The 21,462-nt window shown below is 45.1% G+C and overlaps 1 protein-coding gene across 1 annotated transcript in view; it reads left to right on the forward strand.

Annotated features, from left to right (window-relative positions):
- Window positions 1-21,462, forward strand: part of LOC135913227 (beta-hexosaminidase subunit beta-like) — a 67,972-nt gene that overhangs the window by 9,808 nt on the left and 36,702 nt on the right. The window contains exons 3-7 of the mRNA XM_065445832.2: window positions 1,023-1,132; window positions 2,575-2,674; window positions 9,184-9,289; window positions 15,694-15,812; window positions 19,929-20,039. Coding sequence (XP_065301904.1) covers window positions 1,023-1,132; window positions 2,575-2,674; window positions 9,184-9,289; window positions 15,694-15,812; window positions 19,929-20,039 — 546 coding nt within the window. The remainder of the gene's footprint in view (window positions 1-1,022; window positions 1,133-2,574; window positions 2,675-9,183; window positions 9,290-15,693; window positions 15,813-19,928; window positions 20,040-21,462) is intronic.

The following is a 21,462-nucleotide window of genomic DNA, read 5'->3' on the forward strand; positions in this document are numbered from 1 at the left end:
TCAGTGGGACGCCTCGCATTGGGCGCTCACAGGAAGACTACAAATGAAGTTGTGCAGGGCGATATGTGCTGGACAAGTTCTGAAGTAAGGGAGGCTCACATTAAAATTAATTATGAGGGACAACTGAGAAATATGGAAGCAAGTAAATGGGCTGGGTTGGTGCTGAGGTATTCGCACAGGAAAAAGATTGAATCACAGTGGAGGAAAAGAACTAGGATGCTTACCACCAAGTATGCGCCCTGTAGGGTGGGCAACACAGCAAGAAAGAACGTCCAGCGGAAAGTCAGAGAGGCTGAAATAATCTCATGGGTGGCGGCGATGGAAAAGAAACCTGCTATGAGTAACTACTTAAGGGGAAAAAAGCAAAATCGGGAAAGAAACAATTGATGATAACTCAAAGGGAAGCTCTTTGTTGTTCGAAGCGAGATCGGGATGCCTTAGAACACACAATTATAAAGCCAGATATAAGAAGGAAGAAGAAGCATGTGTTTGCTGCGGCAAAGCTAGGGAAATGATAGAGCATGTTTCATTTGAATGTGAAAATATCTGTCCAGTGGTCAATTTAGGCACCTCGGGCCTCCTTCAAGCCCTCGGGTTGAGCGAAAGCAGGGGGAAAGTAAACATTTCCGCAGTAGAGGCTAGTAAGAGGCGATTGGAAGATTGTAGAGGAACACTAGGGAAAAGACAAAACAACGGAGGCGTACGTACAAAAGCAAAGTTCACAATAGGGGTTCAGAAAGTTTGGTTATGGGAATTCATTGTGGGTTTTCTCCCTTTTCATGTTTTTCGTCTTTAACATAGATAGGACATTAGGCAATATACTAAGAGCTTGGTGAAGCCACTCACCACCCACTTCCAAAGGGGATCCATCCTTCCATCTATGCAGCGCCGCGGACCAACAGTGCGAACGACGCGAATATTTGCGGCCGGAGAATTCCGTCCGCTGTAAACGCCGGATTCCCCAGTGTGAACGAGCCTAATAAGCTACGCGCTAAAAGTACTCAAAGCTCATGCCCACGCAGGGGGACATTCCGTCTCACCGGGTGCCATGGCCCATTCCCGCGTTCATGAAAACCAGCGACGAGTACTGGCTGCTGCGACCGTCCAATTTCACCATCAGCGTGCTGCCGAGGCAAGTACTTAATTTATAGTAGGGTTACTGGAAGTCCTGCCTGCCTCGCTAACCATTAGGCCAGCGTGAGTATATCTTATTGTTAGTAGGCGTACCTTTACACTAGTTGACATGCCTTTTTTGAGGAAGCACATTGCGATTTGTTCTTTTTTGTTTTTGTGGACACTGTTGCCAGGAGGGGCTGCTTCATAACATTTTGGAAGAAAGGTAAACTGAAACAAAACAAAAATGTTTAGTCGTATCATATCGATAAATTATTCGTCGACAAGTCAATAATCGTCTTCTTCGTGTCAATATCTCGCTTTGTTGCTTAGAAAATTGCTACCATTTCAGTCGCCCGCGCCTTAACGGACGACCATATATGTAAAACCCAAGGGACCTATCGCTCTGCCAATCTCAGTGAATCATTCACTGGTGACGTTACACGAGTGTTTCCGTAGTCCACAATGAGTGGCATCACCGCGATTTTCCGTTTTCATCAATTTCTCGCTTACAAAAGACCCGTTCTCGCTACAAGGGCGAAGAATACAGACAGCTTATCTTTTATTGCAGCTGCCTATATTTTTTCTTTATGCCCTCTAGGTGCATGTCGTTCACAGCTGATACTTCAGCGCGTAAATAAAAAAAGAACAATGCTTTATATCTTGCGTATAAATAAATTAGGATAACATTTGCAGGGCCACACTAACCGTCGTTAATGTTTACACCACATACATACCTGTTTTACAATGACGAATGAATATTGATAGTGGAAGGAAAGCAAGGAAGTATCACTTCGAACTCCTGCCATCCTCCATGCAGTAATTGGTGGTCTCGACGATGTTTCAGCACTCATTATCACGTCTCTTGGAGGCAGGGTGACTATCATAGCTAAGACGGTATCCGGGAATTTCCTCACGGTGGCGTTTCCTATATTCACCTTGGCAGCACCAGCCTGTGCCGGCTACGGATGGAAGTGGGGGTGCCGCTACACGTGTGTTCCCTGTAAAGGAAGAAATCAGTCCTCGGCAACGCCTATATTCTTCGTTGTACTGACAAACTTAGTGATCTTCGCTGTAGATGCTCTTGCGAAACACATGGTAGACGGTATTTTGGCCAGTGCAATAGAAATCCGCCTTAATACAGGTCGCGTGATTGTAGAGGCGTTCGACTACCAAAGTTTGCGTGTCGCATTGGACATACCTTCTCGCGTTGCTTGAAGGTGTGATTATTTTTAAACGTGCGGTGTGTCGCGAATGCAAGATGGGACGGACAGAAGGGAGCTCGCGTGTTTAATTACATTCGTGTTCTACCGTATAGCTCGTAGATTGCTGCCTCAGCAGCGGTAACCAAGACATTTTTCACACTGGAGCGTGTTTCCATAAGTCACTTCGCAACGTTCTTGTAGAGCTTTGCACGGACGATAGCGCACCTCGCAACGTTCAATGGTACTGAAACCGCAGTGCCCTGGATCCCGGCACCCGGTGCCCCCTGGTGGACGCCGCCGCTGTTCGTTACCAGTCCGTTCTGAACCGCGCCGAGTGCCTGCGCATCCCTCCCGAGGTGGGCGCTCCTGCATACCGCAGTAACTCAAGACCCGCATGTTGAGCTCAGTGGCGATGAGCTCACCGGAACTACTGTGGTCTTGTAATCGTCCTTACGTAATCATTTTTTTGGTAATCCATATCGAGTCCATGGTATAGTGCGGGCCAGAGTCCTATAAGAGGCAAGACATCCGCAGAAAGTATATCGGCCGCCCGTGGACCGCCCGTAGACCGCCCGTGGACCGCCCGTGGACCGCCCGTGGACCGCCCGTGGACCGCCCATGGGTCCCTGGTGGTTAAAGGCGCCTGTAGACTATTTCTATGGAAGACACTAGCTATAGACCTCTTCCGCAAAAACACGTCCAATAAGTTAGTGACTACTAGTTAGAAGCTAGCGCCCGAAGGGCACACCATATTTCAGTAGTTCCATGTTCTGATTACAGTAAAATTACATAATTAAATAAATGATCGGAACACATTTTATTGGGTATACGCCATAGGCTTAGTTTCTTCCTGCTCCATCTCCGGCTGGGCCTGCGTCCGCGTACCCAACTGCGGCTTCGTTCCTGATACAGCCGACCCGATAATTGTTTATTAAAAATAAAAACAAAAAAATAACTAGCACACTTGTGTGATCTTGCAGAATCACAACTTTTCTTTCGAGAAGTTGTGATAAAAATTTCAGTTGGCTGTAATTGAACCACACGTTTGAAAACGTACCCTTATAGCATATGACTTGTCCGATTGACACTTGCCAACATATAACGTTCTTTGGGGGCTGCGTAAAGAAATGTTTGCAAACGCTGTAAGTCAACGGCGCACATTTTATTTAGCGAGAACATTGACCATAATGCCCCCCCCCCCTCCTCTAATTTGCACTAGATCTGATATTTTTGGTGCTCACAGTTCCCCCAGGGCCACATGTTTAATTCTGCCTTGTTTCTTTAACCCAATTATAACTCTTCGGATAGCGTGCGTAGGTAAACCACTGCTAAGTCCGTAATTGGTCCATACACTTCGCATTTCGTTTACACATTCCCTATAACCTGCCTGTAGCATTAAACAGATACAAACAAGGAGCGTTTGGTAGGTAATCAAGGACACCAGGGAAGCCTATCACGAAGGTCATATAACGCGAAAAGAGCGAGCGAAAAAAAAAGAGGGCTCGGTAATTGGTCTGCACTCGTCTAACGAAAGCCAGGAACGCTAAATTTTCGACACACCAATGCAATGAACAAGACAGCCCTTCACAACAAACATAAAATTGGTGTAAAATAAGCTATATCGCGTTATTGGGAAGTACCGCTGATAATGGCAGTATTATGGCACTTTCTAACACTTACGTAAATTTAACGTGAATGCACTATTTCTTGCTCACGCATTTAACTTGGAACACAGCTTCGCCACAGCCTTCCCCTGATTTTGACTAAATTTAGTCTCGGTGACGTTTTTTTTTCTGCCAGGAAAAGGGCTAAATTTTTGCACGCTGGTAAAACACTCATAACGTAAATCAACCTGTGTTGAACTTTGCCAACACATCACCAATTACCTGTCCGTTACTTTCGGCAGACAGAAACAAAACGCCTCGTTTAGTTCACAGAGTGCACAAGGGGAGCGTACTATTACGCACTGATATACCAAAGAAAGAAAGAAAGAAAGAAAGAAAGAAAGAAAGAAAGAAAGAAAGAAAGAAGGAAGGAAGGAAAGAAAGAAAGAAAGAAACGAGGATCAAGAATAGTTTGTATCCCTCCTAACGGTGCCAGAATGGTTAAAATTTCGGGATCCGGCGTACTTAACAGGCCCGCCATTACTGTTAAGTATAAAATTGTGTAACGCAATCTTCTTTTACCACATTGTGAAACGTGGCTCATAACGGCAGCGTGGCACTTGCGAAGGTTTTTCTGACAAATTGTTTGCAAAAACTATATTTGATCCTCGCGCATTTAGCTGTCGCGCACATATTTGACTTAGTCCACTCATTGTTACCAAGTTTCATCTTGGTGGCATTTGTACTTATGCCGTGGCTGCTTGCAAAATTTTGGACCACTCGCAAGACTCAATCACATATCCTCTGGTTACGTAATTTATTGCAAAGGCCGTGTTTAGCGGAAACACTTTCAATATTGCCTATGCATGACCTATAACGTGCCTCTTATTTTCGCCAGATGCAAACTGCGAGTAGTACAGCGTTCCGCCGGAACACTAGAAAACATAGCATAAAATGTTGACATAACACTTTTGCGTACGTTTAGAAGGAATTTTCTCTTCAGAAAGTAATATCTGATGCCAAGGGCTTTCGCTTCGCAGCTAATTTGGGGTAGTTTTCCTCACATGCTAGGTAAATTTGATTTTAGTGAAATTTTTAGTTATGTGAGGGCAACAGACATAACTATAGTGCTGCCCGTAAAACACACTCATAGTGCTCTGAAGATATTGCATACGTGATTTGTTGCAATGGCAACACAAAATCCACACATTTTGCACTTTGCCTGCACATAGCCCATTATCTCGCCCTTTCGTTCGGCAAAGATAAACGAGATGACTATTTCATTTATCAAGGGCATCGGGGGAACGCGGTATAACGCCTGGAAGTAGTGAAAAAAAAGAGGGCTCAAGAATTGTTTTCAAAGCTCCCGCAACAAAAGTTAACACCGCTAAATGTCGCACTAAAGATGCTGCCCATTTCTACTAAACATGAAGTTTGTGCAACGCATTATTCGCTCGGGCTACTGCGATACTAATAGCAGATTTATTTCTTTTTTTGCGTAAAATCTGTATTTAATTCGCACGCATCTAACTTCGCAGAAGAAGTTTCAATGCTAAATTTTATCTTGGTGGCATTTGTAGCTATGCAATAGCTGCTTACGAAATTTGGCACCACTCGCGAAGGTTGATTATGTATGCTCTGGATCGCTTGATTACACAATTTATTGCTGATGACGTAATCACCGGAAACACTGAAATTTCCATGCACCTTGCTTGCACTCATAGCGTGCCCCGTATTTTCGCCAAATATAAGCTTTGTGTAATATAGCGTTTCCTTGGAACACTAGCAAACAGCGTAAAAAGTTCAATAATGCTTTTTAGCACATGTTTAAGGAACTTGAGCAACTTACAGCACATGTTTAAGAACAGCACATGTTTACGGAATACAATGTAAGGTTGTATTTCATGCACAGGTATTTCTTTTCGCACACTAATGGCGCACATATTTTCCTAAATCCTTAAAGAAGGCGATCTTCATGGCGTTTGCACTTACTTACGTCAGGGTCGGGGGCATAATTTTACGTTGGTGTTAGATTGCACTCCTAATGATACAGAGCCCTTGCGTCAGTAATTTATTGCAATATCAGTGATAAGCCCACACACATTGAGCTTTGCCTACACATTAACCATTACCTGGCCGTAAATCGTTCTTCCGTTCTTTCTTTCCTTCTTTCTTTCTTTCTTTCTTCCCTCATTGATTTGTTTAAGACAATGCACAGATTTTCTTAAAGAACACAGTTCTGTTAGGTGAGATGCAAGCATCTCACCTAACAGAAACAAAGTACCTCCTATAATTCACCGACAACAGCGGGCGAACGTCGTATCGCGCATGGACATACTGCAAAGAGGAGGACTTTTAATTTTTTATAGGGCCCCTGAACTGGTTTTTGTCTATACAAAGAGGCTACCTTTCAAGGAATGTTTTCTCACAAGAATTTAGTGTCAGCGTGCTTCAATAACACGGATAAGGGGGGTGAAACATTACCCTCCCCTCAAGCCGCGGCGCTCCCTCTCAAGTTTTATCCCGTGCGGCCATCGCTATGTCCCGTCTCCTTCAAACGGTGGCGAAAGCGTTGTCTACTTCCGGTTGATTCGAACCAAATGTGTTCCCGCGTCTCTTTCGTACGCAGTTTTTATCGTTAGGCCTGGGCTACATAGAGCGAAATTTAAAGAACGTCTGCGCAGGCGAATGGTAGACGCGGCGTCGCTACGCCCAATTTTCGGTGGCTTTTTTTAAAATGCTAACATGGACCGAGAACGGACGGATGCCGACGCAGGGGTTCGCCGCATTGCTGCGAGCGTACATGGACTTTACAAACGACGAACTAGCTGTTTCCAGAATTATTCGGGTTTGCTAATCACCTTATAACACTAAAATATCTAATACGTATACGTTTACAACTGTCTCTACAATACGCGCGTTAGGTTTCTTTGTAGCCGTCGGGGGAAAAAGAAAGCGCTGAACCTGACTTGTGAATATGGTGAATTGGGATACATTTAACGAGCGTATTTGAAATGTACAAACCACAGTATACCTATTTCCGATATTATTAAGACCGAAACTTTTTCCTGAGAACCTCGCCGGGTTCTGTTACCGTGGGTGCTTACGCGTGGCTGTTCTCTATAGACGAATAGGCCAACCAGTCGCAACGAAGTACGCGCCCGCCTGGGTTGCTTGCACCACCACCAGATGGCGCTTGCCCCTGCGCATGCGCTGCAGCGGCCGCCGTGCAGAGGAAAGAACCGAAAAGAACCAGAAAGCTCGCCTTCGCGCATTCGAGGCAGTGGCATTGCATTAGCTTGTCTACAATGCCTTGAAGAAAGCCTCCCGTGTCACTCTGTGCGGACATTCAATGAACAAAAACTGGTGTTTCGACTCTTTGTGCGCTCACGAAAAGCTCCGGTGTATATAGGTCCCAACTCGTTGGATCTGTTGCATATTTTTTTCGTTTTGATAACCACCTTATAACATGAAAATATCTAATACGTACGTTTACGATTGTCTCTACGCGCGTAAGATTTCTCCGTAACCGTCAGCGGGAAAAGAAAGTGCTGCCACTTGTGAATGTGGTGAAATGGGCTACTTATAACGTTTTAACTGCTCTAGTATCTAAAAAAGAAATGAATTAGGGACAAAGCTGAATGGGCCCAACCTTTTCATAGTAGAACGCCTATTGTTGCTGTCTTTAATCTAGGTGGCACTTATAGTAAGGCTGCTTGCAAAATTTTGCGCTGCTCCTTAAGGTTAACTATGTATATTTTAGAATGTTCTATTACGCAATACATTGCAAGCTCTGCAATCAAAGCATATATTTAGAAAATTGCGTACACATTAGCCATAACCTGCCCCTTATTTTCAATAAGGTAAATAGGGTGCCTTGTCCGGTTTGCCCGGGAAGTCAGAAAGACCAACTGCAAACGTGGTATGACACATGAAAGTAAGGGAAAAAAATGTGGGTTCAGTAATTCTTTGTCGCACTTCTATTTAAACTGAGAAAACGACACTTTTGCCACATGCTGCACATAGCATTCCAACTAATTTAACTAAAATTAAAGTTGGTGTCCAGTGCAGTTGTCTTAGTACTTTGGTAAATATACCGGATTGCGGCAGTATGACTCTGGAACGCTTGAATATGTAAATTTCTGCAAAGGCCAGCTAAGCTACATAGATGAAACATTTATCGTTCGCCACGCATGACACGCTTTCTACTTCAACTAAATATAATCCGTGTGCTTAGCATAGTTCACCAAGGAGACCGAAGAACAGCGACTGCTTGTCGTGAATCGAGTTTAAAATTTGGGAGAAGACGAGCATTCCGTTACTAGTTTTAAAGCACAAAAATACCCTAGACACTCGAAACTTTCACCACACATTACCCATTGTATGGCACGCATTCTTTCAAAATATGAAATTTATGCCAATTATTGTGCATTCGCAGAAATTAGAAAAACTTTAAATGGTTCATATGGCCCTTTTATAGGGGCCGAAAAGGAGGGTGTAACACTTTTAATTTACACAGAATCGACTCAATACCTTCAAAATATGTCTGCATATTGCAAGTTCTTTTTTCCATAAAACCATAAAAACTGGCATATAATGCTTTTGGGTGGTTTTAGTTGCAATAACAGCTTCGCTGTCAAAACAACAGCAGCAGCAACAAGAACATTTTCAAGGAGACGCTGCGAAATTTGCGACGTAACCGCGGGAGCTGGGGCAGAATGCTCAAGACGGGCGTCACCACAACCCGTGGTTCTTGCTTTTTTTTTCCTGGTTGACACAATGTACACTCATAATAAAATGACATATTCTTTATAGCTAAAGCGCTAATTAGGCATCTAAGGTAAGCTAATAACGTGTTTACAATGTCTTTAAACTGAGAGAATCGAGACAGGGAAGGTTCGTGTCATTGTACAGTATCGATAGTTCGCGTCACACTCAAGGCACTAACAGATATTGCACACCGGCATAGTGAGTGAGTGCACACATATACGAAAATGCTTGATGAGCATGTCATCGGATTTCTCGTCGCGTTAGTCACTTGATGAAAAGGCGGCGCTACAGAAACCACGCGAAACAGGCTTAAGTGCCTTAGCACTCAGCTGTCTGTGGCCTCACCGTTTTCCTCTTTTTCCCCCAAGGATGTGAAAACGCAGTCACATTCGTCCTCCGTCACTTTCAGGAAAGCGAGTGCTCAATTATTTTGACTATCACGAACGTAGGCGAAGTCTCAGCATGCGCCATGCTTTCGCACATACTTCCAGACCGTGGAGGCGTACCGGAAGAAGAGCGCCGGTTACATCAGCCGTCTGGTGGTGACGCTGCTAGGCGCCTGCGAGAGCTTTCCCGAGCCGCTCATGGACGAACACTGTGAGTATACGGCGCACCGGGCGTGTTCCCGGATTGTGCACACTCTCGCATCTTCCGTACGCACTTCTCCCAACACCCTGGTCAAACGCATGGGTGCGGTGTGTGGCATTGTGTGCATGTGCCGTGCAATGGAGGCCACCGAGGCTATGTGCTCGGTGGCCTCAAGCGGTGCCTTCCTGACAGGCCACCGGGCGACCCGCTGTCCTCTGTGCTGTGAAGAGAGCCGTATATTGGGTCACGCGATGGCTACAAGGCACACCATCGCTTTGTGTACCTTGTCGAATGCTGAAACACGCCTAGCACAGAGAGTTAGAGTAGAGGCTGGGGTTTCCCGTGCCAAAACCACGATGTGATTTATGAGGCACGCCGTTGTGGGGTAGTCTCCATTAATTTTTAACTTAATTAATTTTGACTACCTGGGGTTCTTTAACGTGCACGCAATGTACAGTACAGGGGTGGTTTTGTATTTAAAGGGACACTAAAGGCAAATGCTATGTGGACTAGCACTGTTTACCCGCCATTACTGAAAGCTCGCAACGCTTGTATCGAGCGAAGAAAATACTTAGTTTACGAGAAAACTGCATCTGAAGGGTCCTAATACCTTTTTCGAAAGTCAAGCCTGCTGCCAACCAACCGGAGGTGTGGTGCCATTGCATACGCCATCACTACCTTTTGCTTCCGTCGGTGAGCAAAACAGCTCCCGACAGACGGCGGTAGACTCGCCGACTGTCGTTGACTCGCCACTGCAGCAGCTCTTTGTTAAAGTGGCGTGGCTGTTCGGGCATCCAGCGACATCGCAGTGAAGTTGAATTTTCTGCTACTTGCAGTTTGTGCGAGTTTCGCGAACCGCAAAACCAGCGCAGCACTACGCGATAACAAAAATACCGAGACGCGAAAGCGCGGGCGCCGCGGAGTCGAGCAAAAACGAAAGCTTACAAAAACTACAAAATTACAAAAACTTGTGTATACAGAAGGTCGTCCAATAGTCAGAGACAGAATCGGTAGCTTTAAGGCTCCATTCGCGGTAATATTGACGCCTTGGAGATTATGGAGCACTAGTCTATCACTTTAGCTTTATTCTTATTTGTCTTTATGGTCCCTTAAACCTCCATCAAAACGCGGCCACCGGGCCAGGGATTTGATCCCGCGCTTTCGGACTTACCAGCAGAACGCCAAAGACAATATGTCGCCACGGCGAGTGCTGGCCTGGCGTAGGATGATTGCTAACAAAGAATAGGAAAAACCATTTGGCTGCCTTGTTGGGAAGTGTTGGGGCGCGCTTTCACCTAATAATGTCCGTGTGCCTGCGACAAAAGGCAAGCCTGCGCAGATGCACAGGGTCGTCCATTTGTAGGAGAAAAAGTTCTGCAGTAGTTAAGCCAGTACAGGGCATTAGCCTTTTTTTGTTGAAGTGCAAGTGCAGTTTCAGAATTTCCTTTACTTTATGGTGCAATGTGTGTAATATGGCCCATAACACGGACATTGTTATGCGGCCCTTGCGCATGACCGCGACAATGGTGCCTTGAGCGTGAAGTAGGCGAAGGATGATTGACGTTCACGTTGATGGAGTAACTGTGCCTACACTCGTCGATACCGGTGCGAAAACTTCTGTAATGAATGTTCACATTCACCGCTGCCTCAAAAAAGTACTGACGCTTGCCACTTTCATATTTATTTGTGCCGCAAGAGGAATAAGTCCTGAAGTCTTGAGAATGTGCACAGCTTGTGTCACCATTGTCATTCAGCATAGTACTGCCACATTAGCATAGTACTGCCCAGCCACGTGAATCTCGCTTTGAATTTTTGTCGACGCAATTGGCACTCATCGACTGTGCTATCGGCATACTTCAACTTGCGCTTCCTCGTTTCACCAGTACTCCATCTGTAACGCCGCTTCGCTTGTGGTCAGTTGATAGTGCGCAGTGGCAATTACCTGTCACCATGTTTGTCGTCTTGTCGGCATGATCAAGGCTGGACAAAGATGCTTTGAAATTGTATCATGATACGATGCAAGATACTCGGGCAACACGTATTCGAGATACAGATACAAGATACTACCGCAATAATATTAACCCACACGATGCTTTCCTTTTGTATCTTAAGATACTCCGATGCATTCGCAAATTTGTTACAATACACTCATATAACAGCAAACGCGTCTGCCCAAAAGTGTTTGCCTGGAAATGTCTTAACTCTGCTCAACCTTGTTTCCTTTCAATGAAATGCCTTCATATCTAAAATATTTGTCTCCCTTGCTCAAAGTATAGTATTTTCATTCCGAAAGAATTATTGGGGTTGCTTTAGCTGCTTAACATGAAAGCTCTTTATACGTAGGCTGCGCTATCAGCTGTTCTTGCTTGTCGTTTCTCTAATTTATGGGAGTTGCTGCTCTGTTTGCCGACCAGCTAGCGGGTCGTCGTCTGATTACAAGAACTTCATGAAAAGAAGCCTCTGCACGATGGCGCATATAGCGCTGTGGAGTTTAAATTTTACCGTAAACGTGTGACCATTTACACAATACCAGCTCGCCGGACAGCTTCAAAGCAGCAACAACGCTGGTAGCAAAATTTTTTCAACGCATCGTGTATGCGCAGGGCAGATAAAGCTCCAATTACCTTTCATAGTCTACTTTTCTGCTGGCGTAAAGCGTTTGTTAGCGATGTATCCATTAACGCGCAATCATTTTACGATTTTTCTTCGACAAAAAAACTTGTTCAGCACAAAAACGTTTCATACGTACTGTAGTGGCACAAAGCGTCACAGGATCTATGTCCTGTGACGCATTGAATAGCGGTGGTATATATACTACCGCTATTCATACTACTGCGACTTGTAGCCCTGATTACCTGGTGAGCTGCAACAGTAGGAAATTTAAAGGTGAGCTAAAAAAAGAAAAATACCTCTAAGTAAAATAGAAAGGTGGTCCCGTATCACAGAACCACAGTTAATACGTAAAAACACGATACAGGTGACACCAATAATAGCTGTGACATTTAAGCATGAAATATCGTTAACTTACCTGTTACAGACAATAGAAAATTCAGTGCTTGTGGAAAATAGCTTAATACGGCACGTGCGGAAGCTAATGAGAAAAACGGTATTTGGTATTATAATGGTCCTATAAAAGAATGTCGTCCTTCTTAGTTCTTTCAGGTGGCTTAGTGGCAGCCGTATCAGCTTCAGAAGCGGAGTTGAGCCAACGTTTATAGTTTCGCCCGGTGATGTTGCTATAGCAGTATCTTGTATCTTAAGATACACGGTGCATTCTTTCATGCATCGTATATACAGATACTGATACATTTCTTGCTAGACGTATCATGATAGAGAAACAAGATGCCCAAAGAGTATCTAAAATTGTGTCTAAGATACTTGTATCTTCGTTACTGCCCAGCACTTGGCATGATAATCCGTTGTGACGGTGATTACATAGCCTCTCCGCTTGATGACGTCATACTCGCACAAATGTCGCTGTTCCACATATTACCATGACTATCGCCGACAACCAAGGCACACCTTCTTCTCCTCAACTTCAGCTTCCTGACTGAAGTTCTTTCGTAAGGCACTTCGGTGGCAAGGGTGTGTGCGCTTGACTCGTGCGACATATCCGTCCTAGATGCTGACATAAACCTTCGCTGCATCTAAGACCTAAAAAATTTCGTTAGCTCCCCAAAAAATTTACGATGAAAGTTGCTCCTGATGTTCTGCCTGTTCAGGCCACTGACGTCCGCAGTCTTCTAGCAACATATGGACATCTTTGACTGCGGCGACCGTCCATTAAGGCAAACGTGGCTGTTGAGTCACCGTATTCATACTGGTACTACTAGTGCTATCCTTAGACGTGCCTCCCATGTGCCTCGTGCTCAACACCAAGTCATTCAGCGCGAAGCGGACAAAATGCTTGCCAAAGGGGCTATGGAGATGACCTCCATTCCATCGGCCTTTCTCGCTGTCCTTGTCAAGAAAAAGAATATAGAACCTTCAGATGTTGCGTCCACTATTGTTCTTTGAGCAAGATAACACGCAACGATGCATATCCGCTGCCGCGCATTGATGGCGCCCTTGATGGCCTTCACAGAGCCAAATACTTCTAATCTAGAGATCCCCGTTCTGGGTACTGGCAGATTTTTGTTGACGACATGGAGCGCGAAAAGACAGCGTTTATTGCAGCTGGACACTGTTTGGCCTTTTGGACTTTCTAATGCGCCAGCCACTTTCGAACGGATGATGGACTCTTCGAGGCTATAATGGTAAATCTGCCTTTTGTTAACTCGACGACATCATTGTGTTTGCGTAAGGTGACTCCAGAATGTTGATTCTGGAGTCACCTTACGCGTCCATCAACTATCCTAGATGTCTTTCGTCGAGGTGGCCTTCAACTCAGCTGTGCCAAGTGTGATTTCGGAAGACAACTAATAACCTTGTAAGTGCCACCGGCGTCCAGCCTAACCCTGATAAGATTCGTGCAGTCAAGAACTTTTCAATGCCGTGTTCCACTAAGGATGTTTGGAGTTTCGTTGGATGACGCTCGTACTTATTGTACCAAATCTTGCAAACATTTCTCGTTTCTTTATGCATCTTTTAAAAAAAGGAGGCGCCTTTTTCATGGGGCCCCGAAGAAGCCTACGCATTGTGCGCACTGATCTATTTGCTGACTTCACTATTTTTGCTGGCCCACTTCGAATCATCTGTACCCTATGAAGCTCGCGTCGACACCAGTCTACATGGCATAGGCGCTGCCATCGCCCTGCATGAGCATGGCCATTAACGAGTCATTGGATACACCAGCCTTTTTTCTACTCCGAAACGAAACTGTACGGTCACAGAGCACGAGTGCATAAGCTTAGGCTGGGCCACCACAAAATTCCGCCAGTGCTTGTATGACCATCCATTCTCAGTCATTACGGTACACTATGCCATTTGAAACTGTCTTTTCTCAAGGACCCGTGTAGTCGCTTTGGTTGCTTGGCGCTTCGGCTCCAATAGTTTTAGTTCCCTGTAATACACAAGTCTGGCTGATTGCACATGGACGCAGACCGCCTGTCGAGTCACCCGGTAGACAGCGCTGCCTCTCCTGGTGCCGGCGCTCATGTGATGGATATCTCAGATTTTGTCAATGTGAGCACCGAACACCACCGTGATGGTTCATTGCAGTTCTTCATCAACCGTCTCCCCTCTGCCCATTCCCGCCCTTCTCTCAGCCACTTTGTCCTACATGGCGACATTCTGTGCTACCGCAACCTTCAACCAGATGGCCCTGAATTTTTTCTAGGTCTTCCCCGGCACTTGAGTATTGCCGTTCTACAGAACCACCATAACGAGCCGTCAGCTGGACATCTTGATGTACCCCGCACCTACGGTCGCATGCGGCGGCGGTTCTTCTTGCCGTTCCGTGCACCGCTACGTCGTCGCCCGCGATCTTTGTCACAGCCGCAAACATCCTTCTCTTGCACATGCTGACCACCTTCAACCGGTAGACCTCCAACCTGAGCTACTCTATAGTGTTGGGCTTGCTCTGCTGGACGCCTTTTCCTACATCCGTCTCCGGCAATAAGTGCATTGCCGTCGCGACTAACCACGTGACCAGATTTGCCATTACTTGCGCCATGCCGAGTAGCTGGGCTACAGAAGTCGCCGACGTGCTCCTTTACGACGTCACCCTACCATCATACCATAGTGCTCCGCGCTTTTTGTTCACGTAGTGAACACAACAGATAAATTTAAATAAATAGAGGGGCTTTATGTGCCAAAACTATGACATGATTGTGAGGCAGGCCGTAGTGAGGTCTCCGGATTAATTTTGACCACCTAGAGTAGTTCTGCGTGCACCCAGTGCCCGCTACACGGATTTTATTGCATTTATCTCCCATGGAAATGTGGCCGTCGGTGCTTTCGGGCTTAGCAGCGCAACCACAAAGCCACTAAGCCACCACGGCGGGTGTAGCGAACAGAACATAACACGCTGATTTCCTACTATAAACAACTTGTGTACATAAACTATTTTATAGAGCCCTGTGTAAGTAGCAGGCATTGTACCGGATGTTTATACAAGTATAACTTTAGCGTACTACTCATTTAGCGAAGTAACTGTAACAAGCGTTACTGCGTTGCTTCTAACTATTACAGGTCGCGTACCAGCACTTGCACCAGGTAGTTGCGTACACGTAGACATACAGTACATATTTTGGCGTAGTTTTACTCATTTATTTTTTGACTGAAAGCCAAATTTTGTAAATGAATATGGAGCGCAGTGGCAGCTCCAGTGCTAGAAGTGAATCACTCAGTCATCGCTGAAGCGTCTCGCCTGACAGCGGCCCTTCACACCCTGCTTGTGGATTTTGTCGGCGGGCGTCATGGTCGTTGAGAGAGCACATGGTGACACTAGTTGTCGGTCGTCTCGTGCGCAGATATACTGCGCATTACCTCCAGCCCGAAGAAAAACGTGCTTCTCGCCAACTCTCCGTGGGGTCTGCTTCGTGGACTGGAAACATTCTCCCAGCTCGTCTACGGTCTCTCCAATGAACTTGTAAGTGCACCGCAGCTTCTTTGATCAGCGTGCGCACGAAGTCGGATAGCTGTCGATTGCACGCACTGGAGCGCTGAGCAAATCCGCCAGAAACCACGGGCGCGCGCAAAGCGTTCAAGCGAAGCCTCAAGGGTTCTGCGTAAACCGTTTAACAAACTCGCGGTGCGTTACCGCAAAAGGCATACTGTTTGCGGGTCGGCAGCTTTCTTGCCGCTTCGCTTGGCACGGGGCCTCCAGCTGGCGAGCGGCTTCGCCTTAGCTAGGAGCATTTTGGTCCGGCACGGAAGCGTCTCAGGCAGCGCGGTGACTGGCGACGCGGTCGGCTACACGAATGCGAAAGGCGCGATTCTTAGTGGGCGCCCGGTACGGGCGAATGCGTTGCGTTGTGCTTCCCGCTGGTCTGTCTCTCGCATGTCGAACGCGGCCGGTTTCATGGCACTTCCCCGTGGACGTTGCTGCCTTTCTGCAGCGCTTAAGGTAGCAACGTTGCTATTTGGCGCGCCATTACAAGAGCAGCAGTAGGCGGCGTGCATACACTGCTACTGCGCGTTTAAACTGCACTCCAGAGGCAACCAAGTTCATAGGGTAACACGATGCGGAAGAGAATCGATGTGGTGAAACTGCGTCGTTACCGCAGGCCTTCAGACAGCACAGGTCCGAGAACGGCAAAATGGCGCCATCTAGTATTTCGCGGGCTGCGAGAAACCTAGCATGCTCTTTTCGTGACGTCATTTCCGCGACGTACGTACACGCGAAAAACTCTTGATAGATATTGCCATAAAACGCTTCCGTGCCAAAAGGCATCACAGGTTTCTCAGTTTGTTTGGAAATATAAGATAGACAACCTATTAAAGAGCATACCAAAATGTGTTGTGTCATTGATAACTTATTTCGAGATTCAAAACAATGCAACACTGCAATTTTCAGATGAATATACGTAGCATATAACGATCTTTAAGATAGAACAAAATGTATACAAAATTATATTCTATCAAGAACAAAGAAAACGAGAAAACCCTGCAGCTAACATAGTCTTGCAATGCTTATGGCAAAGATAATACAACAACGGAGACTACACATGTGAAGCTCCTATTCTATCATTGCTTTGAGAACCTTCTTTAATCCAAATACATTTTCTGATACACTACTGAATGGAACGCTATGAAACAGCAGGGGCACTCCGCATTTTCCATGACGAGTTCTTGTCCGATAACCTACACATTTGGGGTCTTTACGCAAAGCAACACACTTATGGACAGGTTCTCGAAAATGGTTGCTAAAATATAACGCATCACAATACTCGATCGCAATCAATACTCAAAATAAGGCATTTCTGAATCTTGAAATAAGTTATCAAAGGTGTGGTTGTACACAACACTTTTCAAATAGGCTGCAAATTTTATATTTCCAAGATCTGCTGTAATGATAAAACCAGCAAATGTCGCCCCTTATACCATGTGTCCCGGCTAACGTTAATTAAGCTGAATCAAGAAAAACAATATTCGAAAAGTCAGGGTGCAAAATACGATTATAAAACTTGAGATGTTAAGTTGTGAGAGGTCTGACGACTGAGTACTGTAGGTTTTAAAATCGTATTTTGCACCATCTCTTCTAAATATTTTGTTGCGATAGAAATTATATGGCCACTGCAGGCCCGATTCTGCCGTCATCGTCGCCGTGAGGTCCCGCATAAAGTTCATGGTCGATAAAATCTTCGCCACGCGCCATGTCCTGCATGTTCGAGTGAAAGCACGCGACGCTGAGTTGGCGATCGCGGCTCAGTCTTGCGCACGTAAGTGAGGAAAGTGGGAAGGAACAGCATCGTCTTCCGTCCCGCGCAAGGATCCGGGGAAAGGGTAGTGAGAGGGAGGGCGTTCTACTCCAGGTGCCCCGGAAGCCATCTGCGACTGGGACAGAGTGCGCGACACGCTGTGTTTTCGCGGCTTAGGTCCCGTTGATGCCAGACGCAGCACGAAGGTCAATTCGCTCGCTGCTGCTGCCGCGCTTCCTTACTCCAGCGTTCCGACAGCGAGTTTCCACTGTCATCGAGTGAGATGTGTTCATGTTTGCTTGTGCCCGCGTGACACCATGGTTGTTAATTTACTGAGTATGCCTCCGTTTACAGGTTTATACCGTTCATGAAACTTCTATCTTTACTTTGTAAGCTAGCTGTCCACTAATATGCTATCGCAATCGATGTTTGGTCTCTCGGGCGAAACTGTGACTTCTTTTTCTTTTAACAGCTTCTCTAACGTTAGCTAGGACACCCACTATGTGAGTAAGCTAAAGCGTTTTGTAATTCCTAATAGGCGCATAACTCCTGATGCGCTAAATTACACATGCAATGTTACGTAGCCGCGCACGAATTCGAGCCCTTTGAATATTCAAATATCTAAATAAGCTCCAAGCTGTTTAACACTGTCCATGTATTTTGCTGAGGTACAAACAAATCTAAGCAGTAATAACAGTGAAGGAAGACCGGGTTGACTTGTTACAAGAGTCTGTAACGAATTTCTGAAATAAACTAAGTGACTATTCAGAGCACTGACGTTTATACGGTTCTCTCGAGACCAGTCTATCACATTTTTTACGTCGCTTTGACGTAATGCGACTACTGTTTCATATTTCATGCAGCCAGAAACAGGCAGCAATTCATCAGCATACTGGAAAATTGCACATGAACTAGTTGCGTGTTGCAAGTCACAAACGTGTATATTGAAAAGAAGCCGAGATGAAACTGACCCCCATAGAACCCCTGCGTAAAGATGACACAAAGAACTCTTTAGGTCACGAATGCACACAATATGAGACCGATTTAACAAGTAGTTTTGTGGTTTAGCACATAGAACACTGTGGCTCGCTGAATCGAACGCCTTATGTATCTCAATCTAGAAATATAAAAAATTTAAATATAGCCCACATGGCTACCTGGGTGAGTCCCAATGCTTGAAATAGTATTTGTATAGAAATGTCTTTAATAATAATAATAATAATAATAATAATAATAATAATAATAATAATAATAATAATAATAATAATAATAATAATAATAATAATAATAATAATAATAATAATAATAATAATAATAATAATATAATAAATTATTGCGATAATAATAATTATTTCATCTTAACATGACCACGTTATTCTCCTTTTAAATAGGGGCTCAGTAAGTTTCGAGTCATCAAAGCCAACGACAATTATGATTTATCTTACATGATATAAAAATCACCAACGCTACACACTTTGGAGCGTTCTTTTACTTGTCTTTAATTTACTGAAGTGCAATTCCACTGGAAGTTGTGTTCGACTACATGTAAACACAGCTGGCTGTTGTATGCATTTATTAATTAATTACATCCAGTTCTTTAAAGGTGTGAAGGACCTACATAAAATAGTGGCTCTGTTCTTTTTACGCGCAAAGCTCCAGACGTGGCATTCTCACTGCGTAGGTGACGGGACAAAACACGTGCTCGCATCGTGATAAAATCTGCCTATAACGCGCAAGGATACCCGAGTCAGTGTATTTAAGGTACGAGCACCGAATGCTTTGTGCTCACCGGAATTTGTTCATTTCAAGGTAAGATATTGAGCATCATTGTACAGGAATCCTTCTTGGCCACAAATATTACCGTACTATAATTTGGCAAACTGGGATACACCGCGTCATTCCTGCGGTAAGACCTGTAGTGATATAATTTTTCTGCTGCAAACTTAACTTTAATTTCGAGGTTACGTATTCAAATTCAAACCATTGAATTTTCGGCGTGAAGTGATAAAAGTGGCAACTGTCTTTTATGTGAAAGCATTTCATGAAATCCAAGAGAAGGGAAGCGTAGCAGGGGGCGGCGGAAAGTTACGTAGGCGGATGAGATTAAGAAGTTTGCAGGGACAGCATGGCCAGATTAGCACATGACCGGGGTAGTTAGGGAAGTATGGGAGAGTCCTTTGCCCTGCAGTGGGCGTAGCCAGGCTGATGATGATTTCATGAAATCCACGTAGATGAATGAACAACGACAACAACAAAGCTCTAGCAACACGTATAACCTTTTGCTCATGGCAGGCCTATGGTTTCGCGCTGATCTCATTGAGGACCCTTGTTTTCGTTACATGCAGTTCGCTATCAACAGCACCTACATCCGGGACTACCCGCGGTTCCCTCACAGAGGCCTTCGCATCGACACTTCGCACCATTTCCTCTCCCTGAGAGCCATCAAGAAAACGCTGGTGAGGTCCTGCATATAGTTTTCACATCCACCGATTGCTCGAGCCCAGCCGGCGTTGTCATAACGTGTTACCGAGGATTCCATACTGACTCTATGTAACCTTGTGAATGGTAGAAGCTGCAGGAACACTCGGTTGATGTGGAACTCGAACAGGCAAACATTGCTTCGCCCTAAAAGAGAACAGGATAAAGCAAAAGTGATGAAAATATCCAACAAACAGCGCCGCCAACAAAATTATGAGCTGATGACAACATAGGCAGCGCCTGCCTTTTGGTCTTCTCTAGTCCTGTTTTCTGTCCTGCATGTTCAGAATCTCAATGTTCCACCAACTATGTAAAATTAGCACTCGTGTAGAGGAAAATATATGTCAGTGAATGCGTTGTCTAATCTACTGTGAGCCACCCGCAATCCAGCAAAGCCTGAGAAAAAGACACAGGTCGAACGCTGTCCGTTAACACAAGGTTTATTCAGAATAGTGCGCTGAACTTGATACAAATTGCCAAACTTTCTTGAGGTTACCGGAACGAAAAAATCAACAGCGATGAATAAATGCTATTTCGTAGCTTGAAAGCAGTAGCACCGCCTGGCCGATGCCCGTGCCCTTACGTCTTACAATATGAAATGCTTCGGCTATTATACGCGTTCCCAAATCGAGATGCATCATGGTTAAGGACGCGCCGTCAAAGGTAGACACAAACGCAGGTTTGCGGCGGATGCTTGACTCTAGTCATCACGCATGTGCAGGATGCTTTTAATGGATCATTTCCAAACTTCTGGCTTCGCCATCCTTATACGATTATAGAATCGGGCTTTGGTTCACTTTATTCTGCTCGTTTTGTTTCTTTTCGTAATAACCGTAGATAAAATTTCTGCTTTCGCTTCGTAGGGAAAATTATGTTTACCGGTGGTAGGCAAAGTCAAAACACGTGTCTTCTGAAAATTCTATTACAAAAGCAACACACGCAGTGTGACGCGTTTATGCTATTCAGAATGTGTTGACACCATGTTACGATGTGTATAGCTATTTTACAGAATTTCAACGACGCTCCTTTCATACAAGGCAACCAGGCACCGCCGTTAAGTCTAAACGCGGCTGCGAACGCAGGACGCGTGCAGGAAACGCCTGCGCCACGCGCACTCTGCTACAGGTCTTATTCATCGAAAGGAAAAAATTGCCGTTCAGCCTTCTGTACCACGAAGCTACAAAGAAAACTCGAACAGCTTACTCAGAAAAAAAACTTCGCAGTTGAAGAAAAATTCGCCCTGGCCCGGATTCAGCTTGAAGCGGTGTTCGGCAAACATATAAATAATTTAGAATTTAAATATTAAATTACGGGGTTTTATGGGCCATAACAACTATCTGATAATGAGGCACGCCGTAGTGGGGGACTACGAATTAGTTTTGACCACCTGCTATAACGTGC

This window comes from Dermacentor albipictus, chromosome 5, assembly GCF_038994185.2.
Source record: "Dermacentor albipictus isolate Rhodes 1998 colony chromosome 5, USDA_Dalb.pri_finalv2, whole genome shotgun sequence".
Taxonomy (NCBI): Eukaryota; Metazoa; Arthropoda; class Arachnida; order Ixodida; family Ixodidae; genus Dermacentor; species Dermacentor albipictus.